This window comes from Salvia splendens, chromosome 11 (assembly GCF_004379255.2).
Source record: "Salvia splendens isolate huo1 chromosome 11, SspV2, whole genome shotgun sequence".
NCBI classification, from domain to species: Eukaryota; Viridiplantae; Streptophyta; class Magnoliopsida; order Lamiales; family Lamiaceae; genus Salvia; species Salvia splendens.
The window spans coordinates 32170197-32192498 of record NC_056042.1 but is presented as its reverse complement, the minus strand read 5'-3'; the positions used below and the strand labels follow the sequence as shown (position 1 = coordinate 32192498).

Sequence of the window (22302 nt, the reverse complement as noted above, 5' to 3'; positions counted from 1 at the left end):
GGAATCACAGGAGAACTCAATCTCCTCCATACCGACGAGATATCGGATTCGCCGTGTACGGAGCACTGAAGACTCCGTTCTCGGACGACATCACCCGAACTCCCCTACCACAGAACTACCGAACTCCGTCGATGACTTACGACGGGCTCGTGGACCCTCACGATTTCCTGGGGCGCTATCAATATAACATGGCGAACCAGGGTCTCAACGAGGTCCACATGTGCAAGCTATTTCCCGAGCTGCTCATCGGGAACGCGAGAAGGTGGTTCGATAGCCTCCCCCAGGGCAGCATCAGATCTTACCGAGATCTAATGGATGCCTTCCACAGGAGGTTCTTTCAGAAAGCGGAAGCCCGAATCACTTCGGCTCAGCTGCTTTCCATTCGTCAAGGTCGCGACGAAAAAATCAGCGACTTTATGACAAGATTCCACAAGGAATGCCTGCAAGTGGACGATCTCAACGATCTGCTTGTCATCTCGGCATTCCAAAATGGAATCCTGCCCGGAGCTCTCTACAGGAAGCTCGTTGAGTGCGGTCCGCAGACAGCTCAGGAAATGTGGGACATTGCGGACCAGTACTCCCGAGCCGATGAGGCAGGACCGTCGCAAACGGTCGTTAGACAGCTCATCGTCCCGAGGAGACAGGAGGAAGCCCGATCATAGCGATCAGGGACATCCTCGCCGAACTCCTTTTGGCGATCAGGGACATCCTCGCCGAACTCCTTTTGAAAGGATTCAAAGGACTCCGGTGCAAGACAGATTGGGACCCCGTCTCAATCCCGAGAAGCCGCCCGCTCAGTTCGTACCGCTGAACAAGCCGAGAGCGGAAATTTTCGAACTACACTCCGACCTGTTCGAAAAGCCAAAGCGGATGACGAAATCTGCCGCGCGCCGACCCCAGGATAACTACTGCTCCTACCATCAAGACCACGGTCACGATACCGAGGAGTGCAGAAACTTGGCTGCAGGTATCGATGTTCTTGTGAGGGCAGGGACATTGAAAAAATACCAAAGCAAGCAGTCAAAGAAGAATAAGAAGCAGAGAGGTGCGAACTGCGCTCCTCAGGATCCGAAAAGGCAGCCGGATCCCGAAGACGATGACGAGCCGCAATATGATGGAGTAATCCTGACTATTGACGCTCTCCCTGCCGGGAAGACCAAGTCGTCCCTGAAGTCAGAGCGCAGGGGCTCCAATCGAGAGGAGCCAACGCATAAAAGGCTGAAGCAGGACGAAGTGATTACGTTCTCGGATGCTGATCCCGTCCCGGCCATCTCTCCTCACCAAGACGCCATTGTCATCCAAGCCGGAGTGGCAAACAAACTGATCCACAGGGTGTTTGTGGATACAGGAGCGTCAGTCAGCATTCTTTTTAAAGAGTGCTTCGACAAACTAGAAGTGGACCCAGCTCGGCTCAGCCCGGCTCCGCTTCCCCTGAAGAGCTTCGCCCAGGAGGACACCCGCCCTGAAGGTATTATCAGCCTTCCGATCACGGTGGGGAAAGCGCCTACTAGCTCCAGTACGATGATTGAGTTTTTCGTGGTAAAAGCTCGGTCCCCGTACAACGTCATCCTGGGAAGAGACTGGCTCAACACAGTTCGGGCCGTTTGCTCCACCTATCACCTCACCATCAAGATCCCTACTAAAGGAGGGATAGCGGTCATCCGAGGTGACCAAAAAAGAGCAAAGGAATGCCTGCAAATTGCGCTTAGAAGTGCCGAGCAGTCAGATCGGCACCACCAAGCATAGCAATCACAGCAGCCGGAGTCAGAGGCGATGACCGAAGTCATACCGGAGCCGAACTCGATGACAGTTCAGCTGTACGAAGACGATCCATCCAGAACGGTTAAGATCGGCTTCGCGGGAACGCCTCTACTTCGGGAAAAAACCATTCAGCTCCTCAAGGAGTACAAAGACGTCTTTGCATGGTCTCCGTTGGACATGACCGGAGTGCCCCCCGAGGTAATCACTCATCGTTTAAATATTGATCCTTCGGTCCGGCCGATTAAAACAGAAGCAAGACTCTTTGCGGCAGAACGAAGTCAAGTCATCCATGACGAAGTCCGTCAATTATTGAAGGCGGATGTGTTATTCGAAGTGAAGTATCCTTCGTGGGTGGCCAATCCTGTCATGATCAAGAAAAAGGAAGGAGGATGGCGGATGTGCATAGATTTCACCGATCTAAATAAGCACTGTCCCAAAGATTGCTATCCCCTTCCGAACATAGATAAAAAAGTAGAAGCTCTGATAGGCTTTGAAATTTTTTGTTTTCTTGATCTATACAAAGGATACCATCAGGTTTTAATGGATGAGATTGACGCTTCAAAAACGGCCTTCATTACTGATTTCGGCATTTTCGCTTATAAAAAGATGCCATTCGGTTTAAAGAATGCCGGAGCCACTTATCAAAGGATGGTAGACAAGCTTTTTCGGCACCTGATTGGAAAGGAAGTCGAAGTATATGTTGACGATATAGTCGTCAAGAGCAAAAGCACCTCGGAGTACGAGCACAACCTCAAGTCCACTCTCAACGTGCTCAAGAAAGCCAACCTCAAACTTAATCCCCAAAAGTGTACCTTTTTGGTAGATTCGGGAAAGTTTCTGGGTTGTTGGGTTTCAAAAGACGGACTCAAGGCAAACCCCTCAAAAGTTCAAGTCGTTCAGAACATGGCAATGCCGAAGTCCATACATGACGTGCAAAGGCTAACCGGATGTCTAGCCGCACTGAGTCGATTCCTTTCCCAAGCAGCCGAAAAGCAACTGCCGTTCTTCAAGGTGTTGAAAAAGGCACCAAAGTTCGAGTGGGGAGCCGAGCAGAAAAAGGCCTTTGACGAGCTCAAAAGTTATCTAGCCGAGCTTCCTATTCTCTCTGCTCCAGCCGAAGCCGAAGTACTATTCTTATACTTAGCGGCATCGGATCAAACCATCAGCGCGGTGCTTGTACGAGAAGAAGGCCTAAAGCAGTTTCCCATCTACTTTACAAGCCGAGCATTAAGAGGTCCAGAAACAAGGTATCAACCTCTGGAAAAAATTGCTCTGGCGTTAGTAAATGCAGCAAGGAGACTGCGGCCATACTTCTATGCTCACAAGGTATGCGTCTTAACCGATCTACCTCTTCGGCAAGTTTTGACCAAGCCAGAAGCATCGGGCAGAATCGCCAAGTGGGCTATAGAGTTGGGAGAGCACACAATTGAATATCTACCTCGGAAAGCCATCAAGGGACAAGCCTTGGCAGATTTTCTTGCAGAAGCGAAGTTCGATCAAGCAATTCCTATTATTGCCGAACAGAAGAATTCTGCCAATGCCGAACAAGCACAACCCTTGGAATCCGAAGTAGAGCCGCCGGACTGCTGGAGCGGATTCGTAGATGGAGCTTCAAACAAGATGGGAAGTGGAGCTGGTATTTTACTTGTCGCTCCCGACGGACACGAGGTAACCTACTCACTTCGTTTCCTATTCCCCACTACTAATAATGAAGCCGAGTACGAAGCCCTCCTGGCCGGACTCCAGTTAGCGCAAAGTCTACTCGTCAAATCTCTCAAAGTCCATTGTGATTCACAAGTCATAGTAAATCACATGTTGGGTACAAGTGAAGCCCGTGACGAGAGAATGAAGAAGTATTTGGACAAAGCGCAAAGCATCAGCCGAAGTTTCTCCTATTTTCGGATAATCCGCATTCCCAGAGCGGAAAATAGCCGAGCAGATACCTTAAGTAAGTTGGCCTCAGATCCGAGCTCAAAGGCGGAAGAATTAATGCATCGAAGCATTGATGAAGCCGAGGTACATTCTGTATCCAGCTCGCCGAACTGGATGACGCCGATCTTGCAGTATCTGGATCAAGGACAATTGCCCGAGGATAAGAGAGAAGCTCGGAAGATCACGTGCCGAGCTCTTCGGTACGAACTTCATGAAGGAGTCCTCTTTAGAAAGTCTTACCTCCAGCCGTTATTGCGGTGCGTAGGACCAGAAGAGACGGACTACATCCTCAGAGAAGTTCATGAAGGATCGTGCGGGTAGCCACATCGGAGCCAGAGCTTTAGCTAAAAAGTTCTGAGATGGGGATATTATTGGCCAACCATGGTACAAGAGGCAGTGCAGCTCGTCAAGAAGTGTACGAAGTGCCAAATTCATGCAAATGTCCCAAGGATGCCGCAGACCGATCTATACACTATGCAAAGCCCTTGGCCTTTCATGCAATGGGGCATAGACATAGTGGGACCACTTCCTCAAGCTCCTCGGCAAATGAAATTCCTTATCGTTGCCGTGGACTACTTCACGAAGTGGGTGGAGGCTGAACCATTAGCTACGATAACGAGCTCAAAGGCATTGGACTTCGTCTGGAAGAACATAGTGTGCCGATTTGGCATACCCCACATCCTCATCTCGGATAATGGGACTCAGTTCACCGACAAGACGTTCAAGAATTGGTGCCAAGAGCTGAACATACAACAGCGGTTCACTTCGGTCTCCCATCCCCAAGCAAACGGACAAACGGAAGTAACGAACCGGATTCTGGTGAAAGGGTTGAAAGCTCGGTTAGAACAAGCCAAAGGACAATGGGTAGAAAATCTCCCTCAAGTCCTATGGTCCTACCGAACTACACCCAAAACCTCCAACGGTGAAACTCCGTATAGTCTGGTGTACGGCACTGAAGCCGTAATTCCGGTGGAGATCGGCGTACCCAGTCCCCGAACTCTAAATTTCTCCTCAGAAATGAATGACGACGGACTGAGAGCAGAACTAGATCTCGCCGAAGAAAGAAGAGAATTGGCGTGCATAAAAGCAGCCAAGTATAAGGAGCAAGTAGCCCGGTATTATAACCAAAGGGTGAAAAAGCTTCAATTTCAAGTGGGAGATCTCGTCTTGAGAAACAACGAAGTAAGCCGAGCAGAAAAGCTGGGCAAACTCGAACCCACATGGGAGGGTCCATATCGGGTGTCAGAAGTCCTCGGCAAAGGGTCTTATAAATTGACTCACATGTCAGGAGAACAAGTACCCCGAACATGGCACGTCTCCAACCTCAAGAAGTTCCACTTGTAAGAGACAAGTCCGGTCAGTCCGTCTCGTGTCTAGTTCGGTCATAGGGGTATGTGTTTTTATTTGTTTGTTTTTTACTTGCACCTTTTACTTGTCGTTTTATAAAAAGTTTAAAGTTTTTTCTTTCGTCTTTTTCATTTTTTCTCTATGTGTTTTGTCCCTATGTGCTTGTCGTCTCTTACAAATGGTACCAAGGTATATCGTTCTTTAAAGACTGATCCCCTTTTTAGATCGATTATTAAAGACTATTGTGAGTCCAAGCTTCTAAGGAGGATATAAGACCACAATTCAGCTTAACAAGCAGTCCGTCTGAAACGAACTGCAATAAGCCAACGATTGTGAGTCCAAGCTTCCAAGGAGGATATAAGACCACAATTCAGCTTAAACAAGCAGTTCGTCTGAAACGAGCTGCAACAAGCCCACGATTGCGCGTCAAAGCTTCTAAAGAGGATACAAGACCACAATTCAGCTTAAACAAGCAGTTCGTCTGAAACGAGCTGCAACAAGCCCACGATTGTGTGTCAAAGCTTCTAAAGAGGATACAAGACCACAATTCTGCTTAAGAATCAAGCACTTCGTCTGAAACGAACTGCAACAAAAGTCCGATTCTCGCGATAAAACTTGCCTGAATTAGGACAAGGGAAAGTCCAATCCACGCGATAAAACTCGCCGAATTAGGACGACCAAGTTCGGTCAAAGCAGTTTACCTCATAAGACCGAGGACGACCATGTCTAGTCAAAGAGGTTTACTGCATAAGACCACTTCGGTTAACTGGGAAAGTCCGATCCACGCGATAAAACTCGCCGAATTAGGACAAGGGAAAGTTCGATCCCGGCGACAAAAATCGCAAAATTAGAACACAAACCAAGTCCGGTCAAAGATGTTTATTTCATCAGACCAAAGACGAGTCCGGTCGAAGATGTTTATTTCATCAGACCAAAGACGAGTTCGGTCAAAGGTGTTTATTTCATCAGACCAAAGACGAGTCCGGTCAAAGATGTTTATTTCATCAGACCAAGGACCAAGTCCGGTCAAAGAAGTTTACTTCATAAGACCGAGGACAAGTACGATGAAATTTTTTCGCTAAGCTGTAAATACAGTGTTAGAAGCGAAAACAAAATTTCATTTATCAAATCTTGTTCGGCATACAACTCCGCTACCCTACAAAATGGCGTTACGCTATTACAAAGGACTATTCTACCGTCCAGGGTTGCTGAAGTTAAGCCACCTATCTGCAAAATCCTCTGGAAGCCGAGTTCGGTTGTTCCGAGCAGATGAAGAATAAGCAGGTCGACGAGATGCTATCCTCGACCCAACGCCTCTTCCCCGAGCCCGAGAAGTCCTAACACCTCGGCGATGAAGAGTCTCTGCAATAAGCATCTGCTGATCTTGCTCGCTCATAGTCACAACTCCTCGGCGAATTTCAGTCCGTCCCCGTCTTGACGATTCCGGTTGCTCCTGAGCCCGTTCTCGTCTTGACGTTTCCGGCTGTTCCGGAGTTCGTTGTTGGCTGGGAGTAGGATTTTGAACAAGGGAACCAGAGGTTTGATCTGGAGTGCGAGCATCTGTTGGCACGATATGCCGAAGGAATCTTTCTATGGAGGGGCGCCGAGAAAGAACAATGTCGTACCGAGAAGCCCAGCGCCGTAATGATTTCACAACTTGTTGGCAAGCCGAGCTCTCCAGCGCATTGTTCCTCCGGAGTACAAGATATTCCTCCCACAGTTCGTCAACTCGACTCTGAACATCTGAGATGGTCAATCCCCCGCGCACACGGATGTAATCCTCGTACGCAGTCCTCTCAGCAATGGTCGTATTCAGCTCGGCCTCCAGATCCTTCTTATCGGACTCTAAGTCCTTATTATCGGCCTCCAGCTTCACTAAACGAGCCAGAAGCTCGTCATTCTTCGTCTGATCGGCTATAGCTCTTCTCTCAGCTTCGTCTAAAGCCGAAGAGTACAGCCGTTTCCAGTGAAGTATCTCCATCTCCTTGAGTACAAAGCAGCTATATTAGTTCGGCAGCTGTACCGAGCAGATAGTAAAATACAACAGGAGTAAAGGCGAGTACGCAAAGCTATACGAAGACAAGTGTAGAGAATTTTTCATTCACAAGGAAAATTTTTTACACTAGGGCTTCAAGGCCATTTTACAAGGAAGAAACTAGACTAAGAGAAGGGAGACGAAATCATACTCCGCCAGCTTCGTCTCCGGCTCCTCGGTCTGGTACAGCTTCTTTCTCTTGGGCTACCTCAGCCTCGGCCTCGCTTCCTGCCGGCCTCGCCTCCGCCTCCTGATCGGCTTCCTCCTCCGGATGCCCGGCCCCGCTCGACTTCGGCCTCCGGCTCCAGCGGCTCGGCCTCACCCTCTCCGTTGTAAGTCGAAGCGGGTGAAACGGGTCCCACGGAGGCAAAGATAGCCTCCAGGTTCTCGTCCCGATCAGCTCGACAACTCCGGACTCGGTCTGCAGAAAGCAGGACCGAGGATGAAGCGAGCTCCTCAAGGAGCGGCAGATTCTGAAGCCGAGCTGCTATCTCTCGGCTGTACAGAGGCAGCACGACGTCGGGCCCCTGCTCGCCCTTATCGGCAATTAGCCTTACCAGACTACCGACAAAGGCCGAGAACTGGCTGCTCAAAAAGAGTCTCTCCGTGTAGGCACGGAGACCCTCTCCTTGGGCAACCACGGTGGCAGCATCCCTCCGTTTCGTCTGCTCTCGCTGGATGACGAGCTGGTTTTTGGCAAACTGAGCTTCATCCTGGGCCGAAATCCTAGCAGCCCTGGCTTTCTCAAAGTTTGCCTCAGCCTGCTCGGCCCGGTGACAAGCAGCCGCCAATTTCCTCTGCATCTCGGCATAGTCGTTGGACGCTTTGGAGAGTTCGACGGCGACGAGCTTGGAGAGCATATCATTCCTCTGAAAATGGATAAGGAAAAAAGTTAACAGAGGGCACCAAAAATACAAGACAAGCCAAGCCAAGGAATCAAGAAGACAATTCACCTCGGCGAAGTCCGTGGGCCATAAAAATGGCTCACAGATATGCTCCGAAGGAGGCGCCAAGACCACGTCTTTCTCTGGCGCCCTTGGGGGCTTCTGGGTCTTCCCCTTCTTGCTTGCCGAAGTCGACTCCGGCTTCTTTGGACCCGAAGAGGTCTTTTGCCTCTTCGGATTCTTCTCGGCATCAGGCGCCGAGCTGGTAGCCTTCTCTCTCTCCGGCTCCACAAGCTCGGAGGACTTTCTGATAGCCTTATTCAACATGAACACTGCCAAAAAGCAAGAAAGCAAAGTCAGATTTTCTTCGTTAAAGCAGTAGAGCATAAAGATAAAGAGAAATCCTCACCCTCGGCCTCTTCGTCCGAAGACGAGATGTCGAACACGACGTCGCCCTTGACGAGCTCAGACTCCGTGTATTGTTTCCTAACTATGGGAATCTTGTTGAGCTCGCCATCGAGCTCGTCCAACGGTTCAGGCCGAGGGTGACGGATAACGGACTCCGGCCCTCTCCAGGGAAAACTAGGAGCCGCGGTCCTATCATAGTAGAAGAAGCGATTTTGCCACTTCGGCCACTTCGTTTTACAAAAGGCCCTAAAGGGCTGTAAAGGGATCAAGTAAAACCAAGACCCCTTCCTCTTAAATTGAAAGAATTTAAGGATCGCCTTCAAAGACAAATCCCTTCCTAACCTACGGAGTTCGGCAGCGAAGGCCGACAAGTGCCTCCAAGAGTTCGGAGTCACCTGGCCTAAAGGAAGCTGAAAAAAATCTAGTAAATCTATAAAGGCAGAAGGGAGGGGGAAACGAAGCCCGCATTCTAAGCAGGCCTCGTACACGGTGACGTAACCCTCCGGCGGGGAGTCAGCCCTGTGATCACCGTCAGGTACCACCGCCTTCCCCCCAGGAAAAGAGTATTTTTCGTAAAGGGATATCACAGTATCCTTACTCAAGATACTGTGAAAATACTCTACGGTCTTCTCCCCGGATTCTTTCCGGCTAGAAGACCCCTTACCCCCTTTCCTAACGCTACCCGACTCCGAAGAAGAAGAAGAAGACATTTTTCTTACTTTTTGAAGGTGAAGGTAGTCTGAAGAAATTTTTGAAAGCGGAAGGAAATTTTTCACGCAGAAGATAGAGAGTGCAGAAGAAGCCAATAGCGAAGGTGTTCAAATGATGAAGAAAGACGGTATTTATCAGATTTGGAAAAGATTTCAAATCATCGCACCGTTTCATATCCCACCTTTTCAGGATTCAACGGCCGGATTTTACTGTCGCATTTAATGCCGCATTTAATGCAGTCACGCGCAGGGCACGTCCCCTGACTTCAGCCTCCCCCGTACCCTTTTCCAGAATGCCGAAGTGACTCGCTTCGCCGAAATGAATCACTTCGCTTTTCGGGGGGGGGTAGTGATGGGGTACGTACTAAACAAGCCCAATAGCAGTGACAGCTCGGCCAGCCCAAAGCCCAAGAGTTCAGTTCGGCATTACCAAAGAGTTCGGCCTCAGCCTACAGCTCGGTAAAAGCCAACCAATCAAGCTCTGCTCTCAGGTCGGCATCAAGCTCTACTCTCAGATCGGCAACCAAAGCAGTTCGGTCTCGGTATTCGACCGAACAAGGAGTTAGTGGACCCATACCGGATGTCCAACACACCCACTACCACGTGATGTCAGTTCAGGCCACGATCGTAGGCCATGACCTACGCTTCACCCACGATCTTAGGCCATAACCTACACGACATCCACGACTTAGGGTGGTGACGCAAGCCATGATCTGAGTTCATTATATAAATAGAACTTAGATCTGATAGAAGAGGTTAGAATCTCTCTAGAGAAACAATCATATAGCAAGTCTGTGTTGTAAGCTGTATTTGGCAGATCAAGCAATACAAACCTGCCCCCATTTCTCCCCGTGGACGTAGATTTACCTCAGTAAATCGAACCACGTTAAATTCTCTGTGTCGTGATTTATTTTTACGAGCATTTATCATCATCAATAATTCGCGGAATCATCAGATATCCTTAACACAGGTCCGTACACAGCCTGCCCCAAACCGATCTTCTTCAACGTCGATAACACATCGCGCTTCGGGAAAACCGCCGACATCAAATTGTACCAGTAATGCAGCGACGGCCCCAATATCACCATGCCGTAACCGCCCATGCGCAGAGTTCTCACCAATTCATACCGTTGCTCCATCCCCCCACAATCGTCTGCCCGCAATTTTGAAATTTGAAATTTAAAATTACACTTTCCAGGAGCTGTAATTGAGCGATCGGATAAGAGTTAGGGCATTACCTGGGAGGTTATATCGGCGGCGGTGTAGATGAGTGCGGCGGTGACGATTTTGGTCGCGATCGGTTGGAGGTACCAGCGGACCAGGCGGAGTTGCTGGAGGGAAGACGGTGCAGTTGGAGGCTCCGAGTCCGGTGATGGTGTTGGAAGCGTGGGGGGCGGGGCGGCGATGGCTGGTCGGAGATTGTGTGGTTGAGAGTAGTTTTGGATGAGTGGTGTGAGCCTTGAAGTATGGGGATGGTGATTTTGGATAATGAGGCGGCCATTGACGCCGGCGAAGGAGCAATGGTGAAGAACGGAAAACGTGTTGGGACGGTGAAGAAGCAACAGAGTTTATGGCGTGTGATGTGCACGCATCGGTCTTAACTTCACAATAAATAAAACGTGGTCATAAGAGATTATTTATACTAATCATCGATATAACGATTTCGTATTCCTACATTTGACTAATATCTTACTCCCTTATTATTTACAGTCATATTTTAATCCAATCTCATTATCTAAACAATGACGACCAAAGCTAATGGTCGAAATGTAATTACCAAAATATACTACGGAGTAATTTATTTTAATTTTTATACCGTTGCTTGCATGGAAATCCTAGTTAATCCAAAGATTCAATATTGCTACTACTATTTCATCTATAAAAATAGAACTAGTAAGTCTTATTTATGAAATATATTAATATTAATTTGTAATTGATAAAATATAGGAGTAATTAAAAATGAGAAAATGTGACAAAGTAAGGGGAATAAAAGTAATTACTACTATCACAATTTTCACTAACACATAAAATTAAATAGAAAAATTGAGATTTTTTGGCATTATGAGTGCATATATGTTTGCCCTTACAAAAGAAAGAATAACTTCCAAACTTTCAGATAAAATTACATGGCATATTGTCATGTGTTACAGCCTACAATTTTGTTAAATTAATTCACGTAAGTTTGTTAATGGAGTTAATTCCATTCCTCGACACGGGCCCACTCTTCCATTCCACCAATTAGAAATTTTTATCTAAATTCATACGTAAGAGCATCTCCAGTGGTGGAAGACATCCAATAGCCTTCACATAGCCTTCTCACTGCCACATCATCAGCACTAAAATCCTTCTACCACATCATCTGGACATGCAACTGGACATCCAATAGCCCTCACATAGCCTTCTCATAGCCTATCCACATCACTAATAACAATTATATAATTTAATTTAGAATCGTAGCAACATACATAATTTAATTTACGAGACAAATACGGGAAAATTGAATAATACTATTAAGATTTTTAAAAAGTACAATAATTTTAAAAAAAGTACATTAATTTAAAAAAAAGTACAAAAATTAAAAAGTACAATAAAAAAATTACATAAAAAATCACTCTTCGCCGCCGTCCTCGCCTCCGTCCTCGCCCAGCCCTTCGTCGTCGCCGCCGCCGCTACTCCCGCCGGTATCCCTCTGAAACCCCTCCAATTCTTCACGCATGCTCCGGAGCAATACGTGAAGATAAGCCTTCTCCTCGGGGTCCACCGCCGTCCGGAAGTCGGCTAATGTCTTCACCATTCGGAAAATTTTTTAAAAAAAATTAAAAATCTGACGCCGATCCGTGGCCTACAATGGCGCCGTGAGGATCGGCGTGAGAATCGGCGTCAGCCCAATAATCGGCGTGGGCACGCCGATTTCGACGACGCTGCTCACAATGGTTCGACGTCAGCACCGGCATCCGCGAAAAATCGGCGTGCCGGTGCCGACGCCGCCATTGGAGATGCTCTAAGCGGAAGCCCATATGCTTACATGTTTGACCTTACTATTCAAATTGGACACGTTAAATAGTTGTATGTCATGTTACAACCCATAAAAATTACTACCTCCGTCCCCCAAAATTCGTCCCGGTTTGACCGGGCACGGGTTTTAAGGAATGTAATGGAAAGTGGATTGAAAAAGTTAGTGGAATGTGGGCTTGACTTTTATATATTAATTTTATAATAAAATGTGAGTAGGAATGAGTTAGTGGAATGTGGGGTCCACTACCAAAAATGGTAAAAGTGAAATGGGACAAATTTTGGGGGACGAACGAAAAAGGAAAGTTGGGACAAATTTTCAGGGACGGAGGGAGTATTAATAAAGGGCTGTATGATATTAGTCAAATGTAGGGATTTAATATTATTTTCGGCTGCGCATATTAGACCATCCACTACGCGTCCCGCACCGGGCTCGCGTTTCGTCCCGGAGGGACGGGTCCTCCGCGGGACGCGTTGCAACGTTCGTCCCGTCCCGAGCCGCGCGCCAGCCCGTCCCATAGCCCATACACGCGAGACACGGGACGTGCCGTCCCGCCACGCACCTGGGCGACGTGTCGCACGCCCGATGCATGCGTGACGCCCACTCACTGGCCCGCGAGTGGGCGTCGTCACGCTGACGCAATAATTCAATTTTTTTTAAAAAAATCGATTTTTTTTAAAAAATACTTTTTATTTAAAAACAATTTTTACAAATAAATAAATACAAGAAATTCATAATAGCCCATATATATTTGATGGGCTTGCGAATTTATGAAACTCATTCTTGGTTGTCTCTCTTTTATAGAGAGATCCTTGAATGTTTTATGTTCCACTTTCGATGTGGGACAAACTCATTCTTGGTTGTCTCTCTTTTATAGAGACATCCTTGAATGTTTTTTGTTCCACTTTCAATGTGGGACAAACTCATTCTTGGTTGTCTCTCTTTTATAGAGACATCCTTGAATGTTTATGTTCCACTTTCGATGTGGGACAAACTCATTTTTATTATGACATTTTTATTTTTTTTAGGATTTTAAGTTGTTTTTTTTATGTTGTAATGTTATTTTATTTTTAATGAAGTTTGTTTTTTTGATTGAATTTGTTGGGAAAAAAATAAAAAAATGAAATTGAATGAATAGTAATTAAGGGACGGAATAAGGGACGGTTAAGGGACGGAGCGTTGCAGGTTCCGTCCCTTAGTTAAGGGATGGAGTAAAAAAGGACAGTGGGGCCCTCAAATAGTGGTCAAATAGTATTTAAGGGACGGTTAAGGGACGGAGCGTTGCAGATTCCGTCCCTCAGTTAATGGATGGAGTAAAAAAGGACAGTGGGGCCCTCAAATAGTGGTCAAATAGTATTTAAGGGACGTTTTAAGGGACGGTATAGAGACAGCGTAATGGATGGCCTTATAAGAAGAAACTAAAACTACACGGAGTAATTTTTTAGGGCCACTACGATAACATTTTTTTTACAATTTTTTCAGCGGTTCTTGAACCGGCTACATTAGATAAGAATCATAAGATAGTTTCTCTGCTTAATCATAAGTAGTATCGTAATTTCTTGAATAATTGTAGGTTTTCGGTTTACTACAATTAATTAACACTGTATTCTCTTGTGATTGTATACCCAAATTTATTTCAAGTTTGTATAGCAATGTGTGACTGAACTATGAAGTACTCAAAGGCGGATGCAGAAAAAAAAATCGTAAACAAGGTAGTTCAAATTTCATGTTTTAAATTTTTAGAATGCAATTTTCGTATGATTAAGTTTGATAATAGTGTCTTTGAACAAAATTCATACAAAAAATTGATAATTTGACGGCTTCGTGATAGGAGCAGAGAGTCAGAGTGGCGAAATTTGACGCCACTATGACTTAGAGGTTTTTAAGTTCATTGCAATTTGCAAAGTTTACAATTAGCAGTATGTTAATCTATTCATGATTCATAAATCATAACTTAAGCTGTAATATGTAGTAATGTTACAATAGGCAATACATGTATAGCAGTAACATTATCTTTAAAAAACACCCACTTTTGTTTCTCCTATAACCATCCTTAGTTTAGACAAACTTATGTTTGTGCCTATACCTTTAGCATCCAAAGTCGTAAGCCGCCAATCCTTTCAACTCGGGGCCGTTGAGTCTGTTGTTAGCAAAGCTGCAAATTTCATAAATTTCACTCAGAAATATTCAACTTCGAATGCAGATGTAACAGAATGCAATCCAAACCATTTATATCAATTTGACACATTGGATTAGTTCTGCATCATTACACCTTCTTTTAGATGAACAAACGTAACGAGACGTGATCATGACATATTACAATTCATGTTAGGACAATCGGGGAGATGATATCAATAAAAATCATTTCGTTTCTATATGATTGCATCAACAAGTCTTGAAATTTTTTTAGCTTTTTGAATCTTTGCAGGTTCAAAATCAGTTTGATTAAGCTGGTTTTAGTATTTATCAATGACAAGAACTAGATTCGTTATATAATCATTCTAAACGACGGGGAAGTATGCGCATCAAATTATGAGCAATACCCTTCATACAGAAAGGGATCAACAAGAATCCAATATAACAAGGAAGAATTGGTAAAACAGGTACCTTTCCATCGGAAAACTTCCAAACGGGCCATCAACCGGGATTGTCCCACAAATATCATTATTCGAGATATCACTACACACAGTCAAGAATCAAACATAAGGCAAATGCCCAAGTCTTTCTCATCATCAAAGGGCTCGAGAAGGTGCACTCACAACACTTTAAGGTCAGACAGAGTGGTGAGTTCCCGCGGTATTGATCCTGTTAGCTTGTTATCATTCAGCCGTCTGTGAATTCACAACAAACTCAAACAACTACACTCTTTAATCTACACTACGATCTACACTTTTTATACTCACAAGAATCGGAGAGACTTCAAGTCAGCAAAGGACTTTGGTATCTCCCCTTCAAATTTGTTTCCATAGAGGTCCATGCTTATGAGATTTCCCAAATTTCCCAACTCCTTTGGGATTTCCCCTACTATGTTGTTTTTGTACAGTTCCCTGCAATTAGTGTCAAAACTCTCTATTTATCATGTTATCAACACACAATCAATAGCAACAAACAATCTTTGATGTTTTCAAGAAATCATTAAAAGTAGGACCTTGAGTGACAAACAAGAACATCATTATAATCACAAAACAACTACACAATTCTATAATTTGATGAATGAAAGCATAATTCAACAGAGTAATTAAAAGGGTTGAGATTATTACAGATACTTGAGGTGCTTGAGTTCACCTAGCTCAGGTCCCAAACTCCCAGAAATCTTGGAATTGCCCAAGTCCCTACAATCAAGAAACCAGATTCATCACAAACCATTAATCCTAAAAAGAATCGAGCTTGAAAACAGAAGATCTTACAAGCGGACAACGTGGTTGTCGGAATCGCAGGTGACATGAAACCAGGTGCAAGGATTGACAAGAGTAGGATCCCAGCTTTGAAGAACGTTTGTGGGGTCAGAAAGCCTGCTTCTCAAAGCATAGAGCGCGTTTCCTGCGAAATTTAACTGAATTAGGAAAGCCCATCAAGAAAAGCAACGACTTTGTGAAAGATGGGATGTTGATGAATTCAATCGAACTCCAAAAACTCAAAATTGATTAACAAAAAAGAGAGAATTGGAATTACCTTCAGAGTTGGTGGAGAGCGCGGGAGAGAGGGAGAGGAGGATGGGGAGGACGAGAGAGAGGAGACAGTGAAGAGCAGCCATGGCAGAGAGAGAGAGAGAGAGAGAGAGAGAGGGTGGTGGGATCAAGAGGTGGGAATGTAAAAGGAAGAGGAAGAAGAGAAGGAGTGGAGTTGTAGGGGCAAGGGAGTCAATGTCGGTTGGTTGAAAGGTTCAAAATTTGAGAAATTGGGAATTACCATTTGCATTTCTATGGAGTAATAGTGACGATTGGGTTGAATTGGAGGCGAGGACGAGGAAGGAGGGGTGTGGGGTCCCACATTGAAGTTGGACACTGACGGCGATTCCACTTTCATGATTGGTCTCACCTCTACAGCAAGTCAGTGCTGGTGGGCCCCCTTCTCATCCAGATAAAATAATCAATTCATGGTTTAATAACTATAATATACCTTTCAACCCGACCTGATCTCGGATTCAATCGATTCAATCGAATCAATTACAAATCCAAATTACTATAATATACCTTTCAACCCGACCTGATCTCGGATTCAATCGATTCAATCGAATCAATTACAAATCCAAATTACACAAGAGATTGATAATGAGTAAAACTTAGAAGAATGAATCACGAAGAAAATGACAAGAGATTTTATTCAACAATAGAAGAGCTCAAATCAACTGAATGACTAACTTCTCCCTCTCGATTCATGCTATTCAAATAAGGGAGAGAAACTATTTATATAAATAAGAAACTAAGCAAGTGAACAAGAGCTTCCATTTCTTGATTGGTTACAACCGCTATGAACTAACATCAAACGGCTAGTTTCCTTTCTCCTTGATCAAGCTCTACTTACTCCTTGATCAAGTTGGTCTCTTCTCTCTTTGATCAAGCTGCAGCTCCACCGTAGCTTATGCCTTGATCAAACTAGAAAATTACAAATTGATCCTTCTAATCCTTTTAGTCTTGCAGATATGCCCAACATTATAATAAATCTCCACCTTGGGACATATCTAGACAAGTTCCCGATCATCCTTGTTTCCTTTCCTCCGTCATAGCTGAATCAGATTCACCAATTCCATGAATTATTTCACCTTTGATCCAGACAGAACTTTGTGAGCATATCAGATGCATTCTCTTCTGTTGCAACCTTTTCAATCTTCACAGAACCCTTATCCACTTCATCTCTTATAAAATGTAGCTTGACATCCACATGCTTACTTCTTTCATGGAAGGTTTGATGTTTTGACAGACATATTGCACTGTTTGAGTCACATAACACAGTTACTGCATCCTGGGCAACTCCAAAATCAAAGCATATTCCTTTCAGCCATAGGCTTTCCTTCACTGCTTCAATTAAGGATATATACTCGGCTTCGGTTGTTGAGAGTGACACTACTGACTGGAGGCTTGGCTTCCAGCTCACTGCAGACCCATACAAACAAAACACATATCCAGATTGTGATTTCCTTGTATCAACATTAGTTGCAAAGTCAGAATCACAACACCCCATCAGAGGCTGCTCCACCTCTTTTTCATTTCCATCAAACAGAATTCCATATCCTTGAGTACCATTTAGATATCTTAATATCCATTTCAAAGCATGCCAATGTTCTAGACCAGGGTCTGCCATGTACGTACTTGCAACACTTATAGCATGACTGATATCAGGCCTTGTACACACCATGGTGTACATGATGCTTCCCACTATATTTGCATAAGGAATCTTATCCATTTCTCTTCTCTGATCTTCATTTTGAGGACTCTGATTGGCACTGAGCTTGAACTGTTGACTCAGAGGAACAGACACTGGCTTGCTTGAGCTCATTTGAAACTTTTCAAGGACACTCTTTTTGTAATCTTTCTGTGTCAGTCATATTCTTTTCTTTCCTCTATCTCTTATAATCTCCATGCCAAGGATCTTCTTTGCATCTCCCAAATCCTTCATGTCAAATTCAGTCCTCAAATCAGACTTCACACTCTCCACCTCTTCCTTGTGCTCAGCAGAAATTAGCATGTCATCTACATATAAGAGTAGATAAGCCACAACAATCCCATTCTTTCTTTTAATGAAGACACAGTGATTATAGAGTGATTTTTCAAATCCTATCTTCTGTATGAATTCATTGAATCTCAAATACCACTGTCTTGAACTCTGCTTAATACCATAAAGGCTTCTCTTTAGCAAGCACAATTTCCCTCCATCCCCTGGTTTGATAAATCCAGGTGGCTGCTCCATGTAGATCTTTTCCTCCAGCTCTCCATGAAGAAAGGCTGTTTTGACATCTAGTTGTTGCAATTCCCAGCCTCTGTGTGCAACAATAGCAAGTAAAAGTCTTAGAACTGTGTTTTACAACGGGGGAGAATAATTCATTGTAATCCACTCCCTCCTTCTGAGTGTAGCCTTTAGCTACTAATCTAGCTTTGAATCTAATCTGATTGTTGTTGAATGCTTCGATTTTCTTCTTGAAAATCCACTTACAACCCACTGTCCTATGATCATTCGGCCTTAGTACTAGAACTCATGTCTGATTTTTATACAGGCTGCCTATTTCTTCTTGCAAGGCCAGTAGCCACCTGTCCTTCTCTGGACTCCTGATAGTTTCCTTATAAGTTGATGGCTCATGAAACTCCATTTCTTCAGCTACAGCCAGAGCATAATGCATCATATCAAAATCATTGAATCTGGATGGGAGCTTAATGTTCCTTCTGGATCTGTCTCTGGCTATCATTCTCTGTGGAGGATCGGTGCTGTTAGCATCATCAGCAGGTTCTTAATCAGTGATTCCCTCTGAACGATTTTGTCCCTCAGTCATATTTTCCCTTTGAGCCTCCACCTCAAAGTGAACCTTCTGGATCTCTTTATTAGCAAAAGGCATTTCTGATTCCCTAAAAACCACATCCCTACTGATGATCACCTTTTAATTTCATTCTTCACAACACCACAGCCTGTATCCTTTAAACCCCTTTCTGATAGCCTAGCATCACACATCTGAGAGCCCTTGGCTCTAGCTTGCCTTGCTTCATATGCGCATAGCTCTACATCCAAAAGGCCCGAGCCTTGAGTAGTCCCCAGCACTGCCATACCATCTGCTATCAGGTGTCTCATTGTCAATGGCAGAAGAGGGGCACTTGTTTATGAGAACAGCTGTTGTGGAAGCTGCCTCGGCCCAGAATGGCTTTGACATCCCAGAGGATATCAACATACATCTCACTCTTTCAAGGATTGTTCTAATTGTCCTCTCAGCAGCCCATTTTGTTGTGGGTTGTGAGTAACTGTCCTATGCCTTTTGATTCCTCTACTTCTACAAAATTCATCAAATTCAGAGGATAGAAACTCTAATCCGTTGTCAGTTCTGAGGCATCTCAATGATCTTCCAGTTTCTAACTCAACCTCCACACACCATTCCTGGAATCTTTTAAATGTCTCTAACTTTTCTTTCATGACAATAATCCACAACTTTCTTGAAAAATTATCAACAAATGATAGAAAATACCTGCCTCCTCCAATGCTACTGATAGGTGTTGGCCCCCATATGTCACTATGCACATATTGGAGGGGTTCTGTTGATGTATGTTTACCCACTCCATATGGCATTTTCTTGCTCTTGCCTAGAATGCATTCTTCGCAGGATCCAACATCTTTGTTCATCTCAGCATCAGAGACTTCAATCATACTCATCTTGGCAAGCTGCTTGATGCCAGCATCACCTACATGGCCCACCTTAGCATGCTAGTTGATGGATTGCTGTGGCAGAATTTGCAGATCCATTTATGGCTTCAGCTTGGAGACAATATAGTACATTATTTCTGATGGCTTTCATCATTACTTGGCCATTCTTTGTCACCACCATCTCTCCACCAAACAAAGTCAGCCTATAACCCTTCTTCTCAAGCAAACCAAGTGAGATTAGATTTCTCTTGATGGATGTAATGTATCTGACTTCTGTTGAGCATTCCTCAAGCATCCATTATCCATTTTTGAGGCATATATTCCCTACGCCTTCACCTCACAGACATGATCGTCTCCCAACAAGACTGATCCATCTGACTCTTTTAGATCAGAAAACCATTCAAGGCATGATGACATGTGGAAGCTACAACCTGAATCCATAATCCACAATTTTGAGATGGGGCCATTCTTGACAACATTCAAGGCCCTTGCCTCTTCAACCTCATCTGTCAAAGTTTGTAGTCACCTCTTCTTTATCTGCCTCTGCTTGCTTCCTTTTCCAGGCATAACAGTTTCTTTTAATGTGTCCTGGTTCTTGCACCAGTGACAACTCCTTGACTCATTTTGTTCCGAGTCCGTTTGAGGTTTTTCTTTCCACTTGTCGAAGCCAGGTTTCTTGAACTTCTGCTGCTTCTTCCCAATTGCCTTGATGTTGAGGCTCTCGTCCGCTTGATCAAGAACTTTTCCAGAGAATTTTTGTGCTACCTTCAACTTCAAGGCAGAGTATATTCCTCCCCAATGTCACCTTCGAATCTCTACCTAGAAGTATGGAGTCTTTGAATTGCTCGAAACTTTGAGGTAGGGGCATTCAAGAGCATCAAGGCTTTGTCCTCGTCCTTGATAGCGTCGTCCACGCTTTTCAAGATCATCAATGCACTTTCTAAATTCCCTCAGTTGATCTGCGAGATTTCTTGAATCAGAGATTTTGAAGTTGAACAGTCTTTGCTTGAGGTGGAGCCGATTGGAAATTGATTTCTCTATGTAGATCTTTTCTAATTTCCCCCAAATGCCCGCGGCATCCTCTTCCTTTTGAACTTCCCTCAAGACTTTATCGCTCAAGCACAACAAGATGGAGCTGTAGGCCTTGTACTCCATTTCTTGTAACTTCACCGGATCTTTCTCCTGAGCCTCCTTCTGATCGGTCTTGGATTTCACATAGTCCCAGACTCCTTGCTGCATCAACACAACTCTCATTTTCAATCGCCAAAGACCGAAGTCATTTTCGCCGGTGAACTGCTTACGTCAAACTTCGCCGTAGACATCGTCGATCGCGTCGTCCTTTCTCGTTCCCACAGACGGCGCCAATTTGTGATATACCTTTCAACACAACCGAATCTTGGATTCAATCAATTCAATCGAATCAATTACAAATCCAAATTACACAAGAGATTGATAATGAGTAAAACTTAGAAGAATGAATCACGAAGAAAATGACCAGAGATTTTATTCAACAATGGAAGAGCTCGAATCAACTGAATGACTAACTTCTCTCTCGATTCATGCTATTCAAATAAGGGAGAGAAACTATTTATATACATCAGAAACTAAGCAAGTGAACAAGAGCTTCCCTTTCTTGATTGGTTACAACCGCTATGAACTAACATGAAACGACTAGTTTCCTTTCTCCTTGATCAAGCTCTACTTACTCCCTGACCAAGTTGGTCTCTTCTCTCTTTGATCAAGATGCAGCTCCACTGTAGCTTATTCCTTGATCAAACTAGAAAATTACAAATTGATCCTTCTAATCCTTTTAGTCTTGCAGATATGCCCCAACACTATAACAATAACTTATTAGATTAACAAGTTAACTATTCTTAATTTAATTTAGTTTAATCGGTAAAATTGTCTATTCATAATTCAGTAATCATCACTGAATCAATAACTTATTAGATTAACAAGTTAACTATTCTTAATTTAATTTAGTTTAATCGGTAAAATTGTCTATTCATAATTCAGTAATCATCAGTGATTCACATTCACTTAAAACTTGAAGTTAATGCAGCTCAAATCATTAATTGCTATATTCATTTAAAAGTTAATGAAAATTTAAAAATTAGTTTACTGTTAAACAGAATCCGACTTTTTTTTTTAATTTTTTTAAAGATAATCAATAATAATTCACATTTATCTTGTGAATTGATTCGAACTTTGAGGAGTTGAACACCTGATATTTTGAACATAGAAGAAATATCTTACCAATTAAGGTATGCTTCATTGTTTTATAAAGAGATGATCTTTTTCTTAGCCATAAATGTTTTTATGAAATGCTGTTTTATTACTGTATTAAAATAAGCTACTGTACTATTTTTAATGAGATAAATTTAAAAAGTAATCATATTTGTTGATAGGCAGAGTACTTGATTTTCGGAAGTTGGAATATTTCTGTACTTCAAAATACTTGAGTAGTTCATTTGAGTACTGTCTATTCTGACGGCATATTCAACAACTTTTCCGCACAGCTCAAATAACAAAATTACTTGTTTCCAAAATTCATTTGGAAGGTACTTGCTTATTCGACCTCTTTGTGATGTATGAAATCAAAACTACTACTGTAAAATTAAACAATAGTAGTGACACAAGATTCAATTTATAGGCCCCTTCACATGTGATAATTAGATTACACAGAGAACACCCAATGGGGATGTTCTTAAACAACCTCCCACCTTAAAAGAGACAGTACGAAAAAAAACTTCAATATTGACAATTTGACACCACCCATATAAAGAATTATACTGATGCTTGCCTATGAGAAATGTTAGATAGCAACTGGTGCAAAACAAATATACCAAAGAGTCTAGCACAAAGTTGAGG

General features: G+C 43.7%; 2 protein-coding genes across 2 annotated transcripts; both read right to left on the bottom strand.

The window, feature by feature from the left end:
• Window positions 1-14003: 14003 nt before the first annotated feature.
• Window positions 14004-16010, bottom strand: LOC121756569 (leucine-rich repeat protein 1-like). Its single transcript, XM_042152138.1, has 7 exons — window positions 15763-16010; window positions 15498-15630; window positions 15351-15422; window positions 14994-15137; window positions 14850-14921; window positions 14698-14769; window positions 14004-14245 (listed from the first exon to the last, which is right to left on the bottom strand). The coding sequence occupies exons 1-7, from the start codon at window positions 15842-15844 to the stop codon at window positions 14179-14181; spliced, it is 642 nt and encodes a 213-aa protein (XP_042008072.1). The 5' UTR covers window positions 15845-16010; the 3' UTR covers window positions 14004-14178.
• An 838-nt stretch (window positions 16011-16848) lies between these two features.
• Window positions 16849-17586, bottom strand: LOC121754813 (secreted RxLR effector protein 161-like). The gene has a single exon (XM_042150112.1). The coding sequence runs from the start codon at window positions 17584-17586 to the stop codon at window positions 16849-16851; it is 738 nt and encodes a 245-aa protein (XP_042006046.1).
• Between the last annotated feature and the right edge of the window lie 4716 nt (window positions 17587-22302).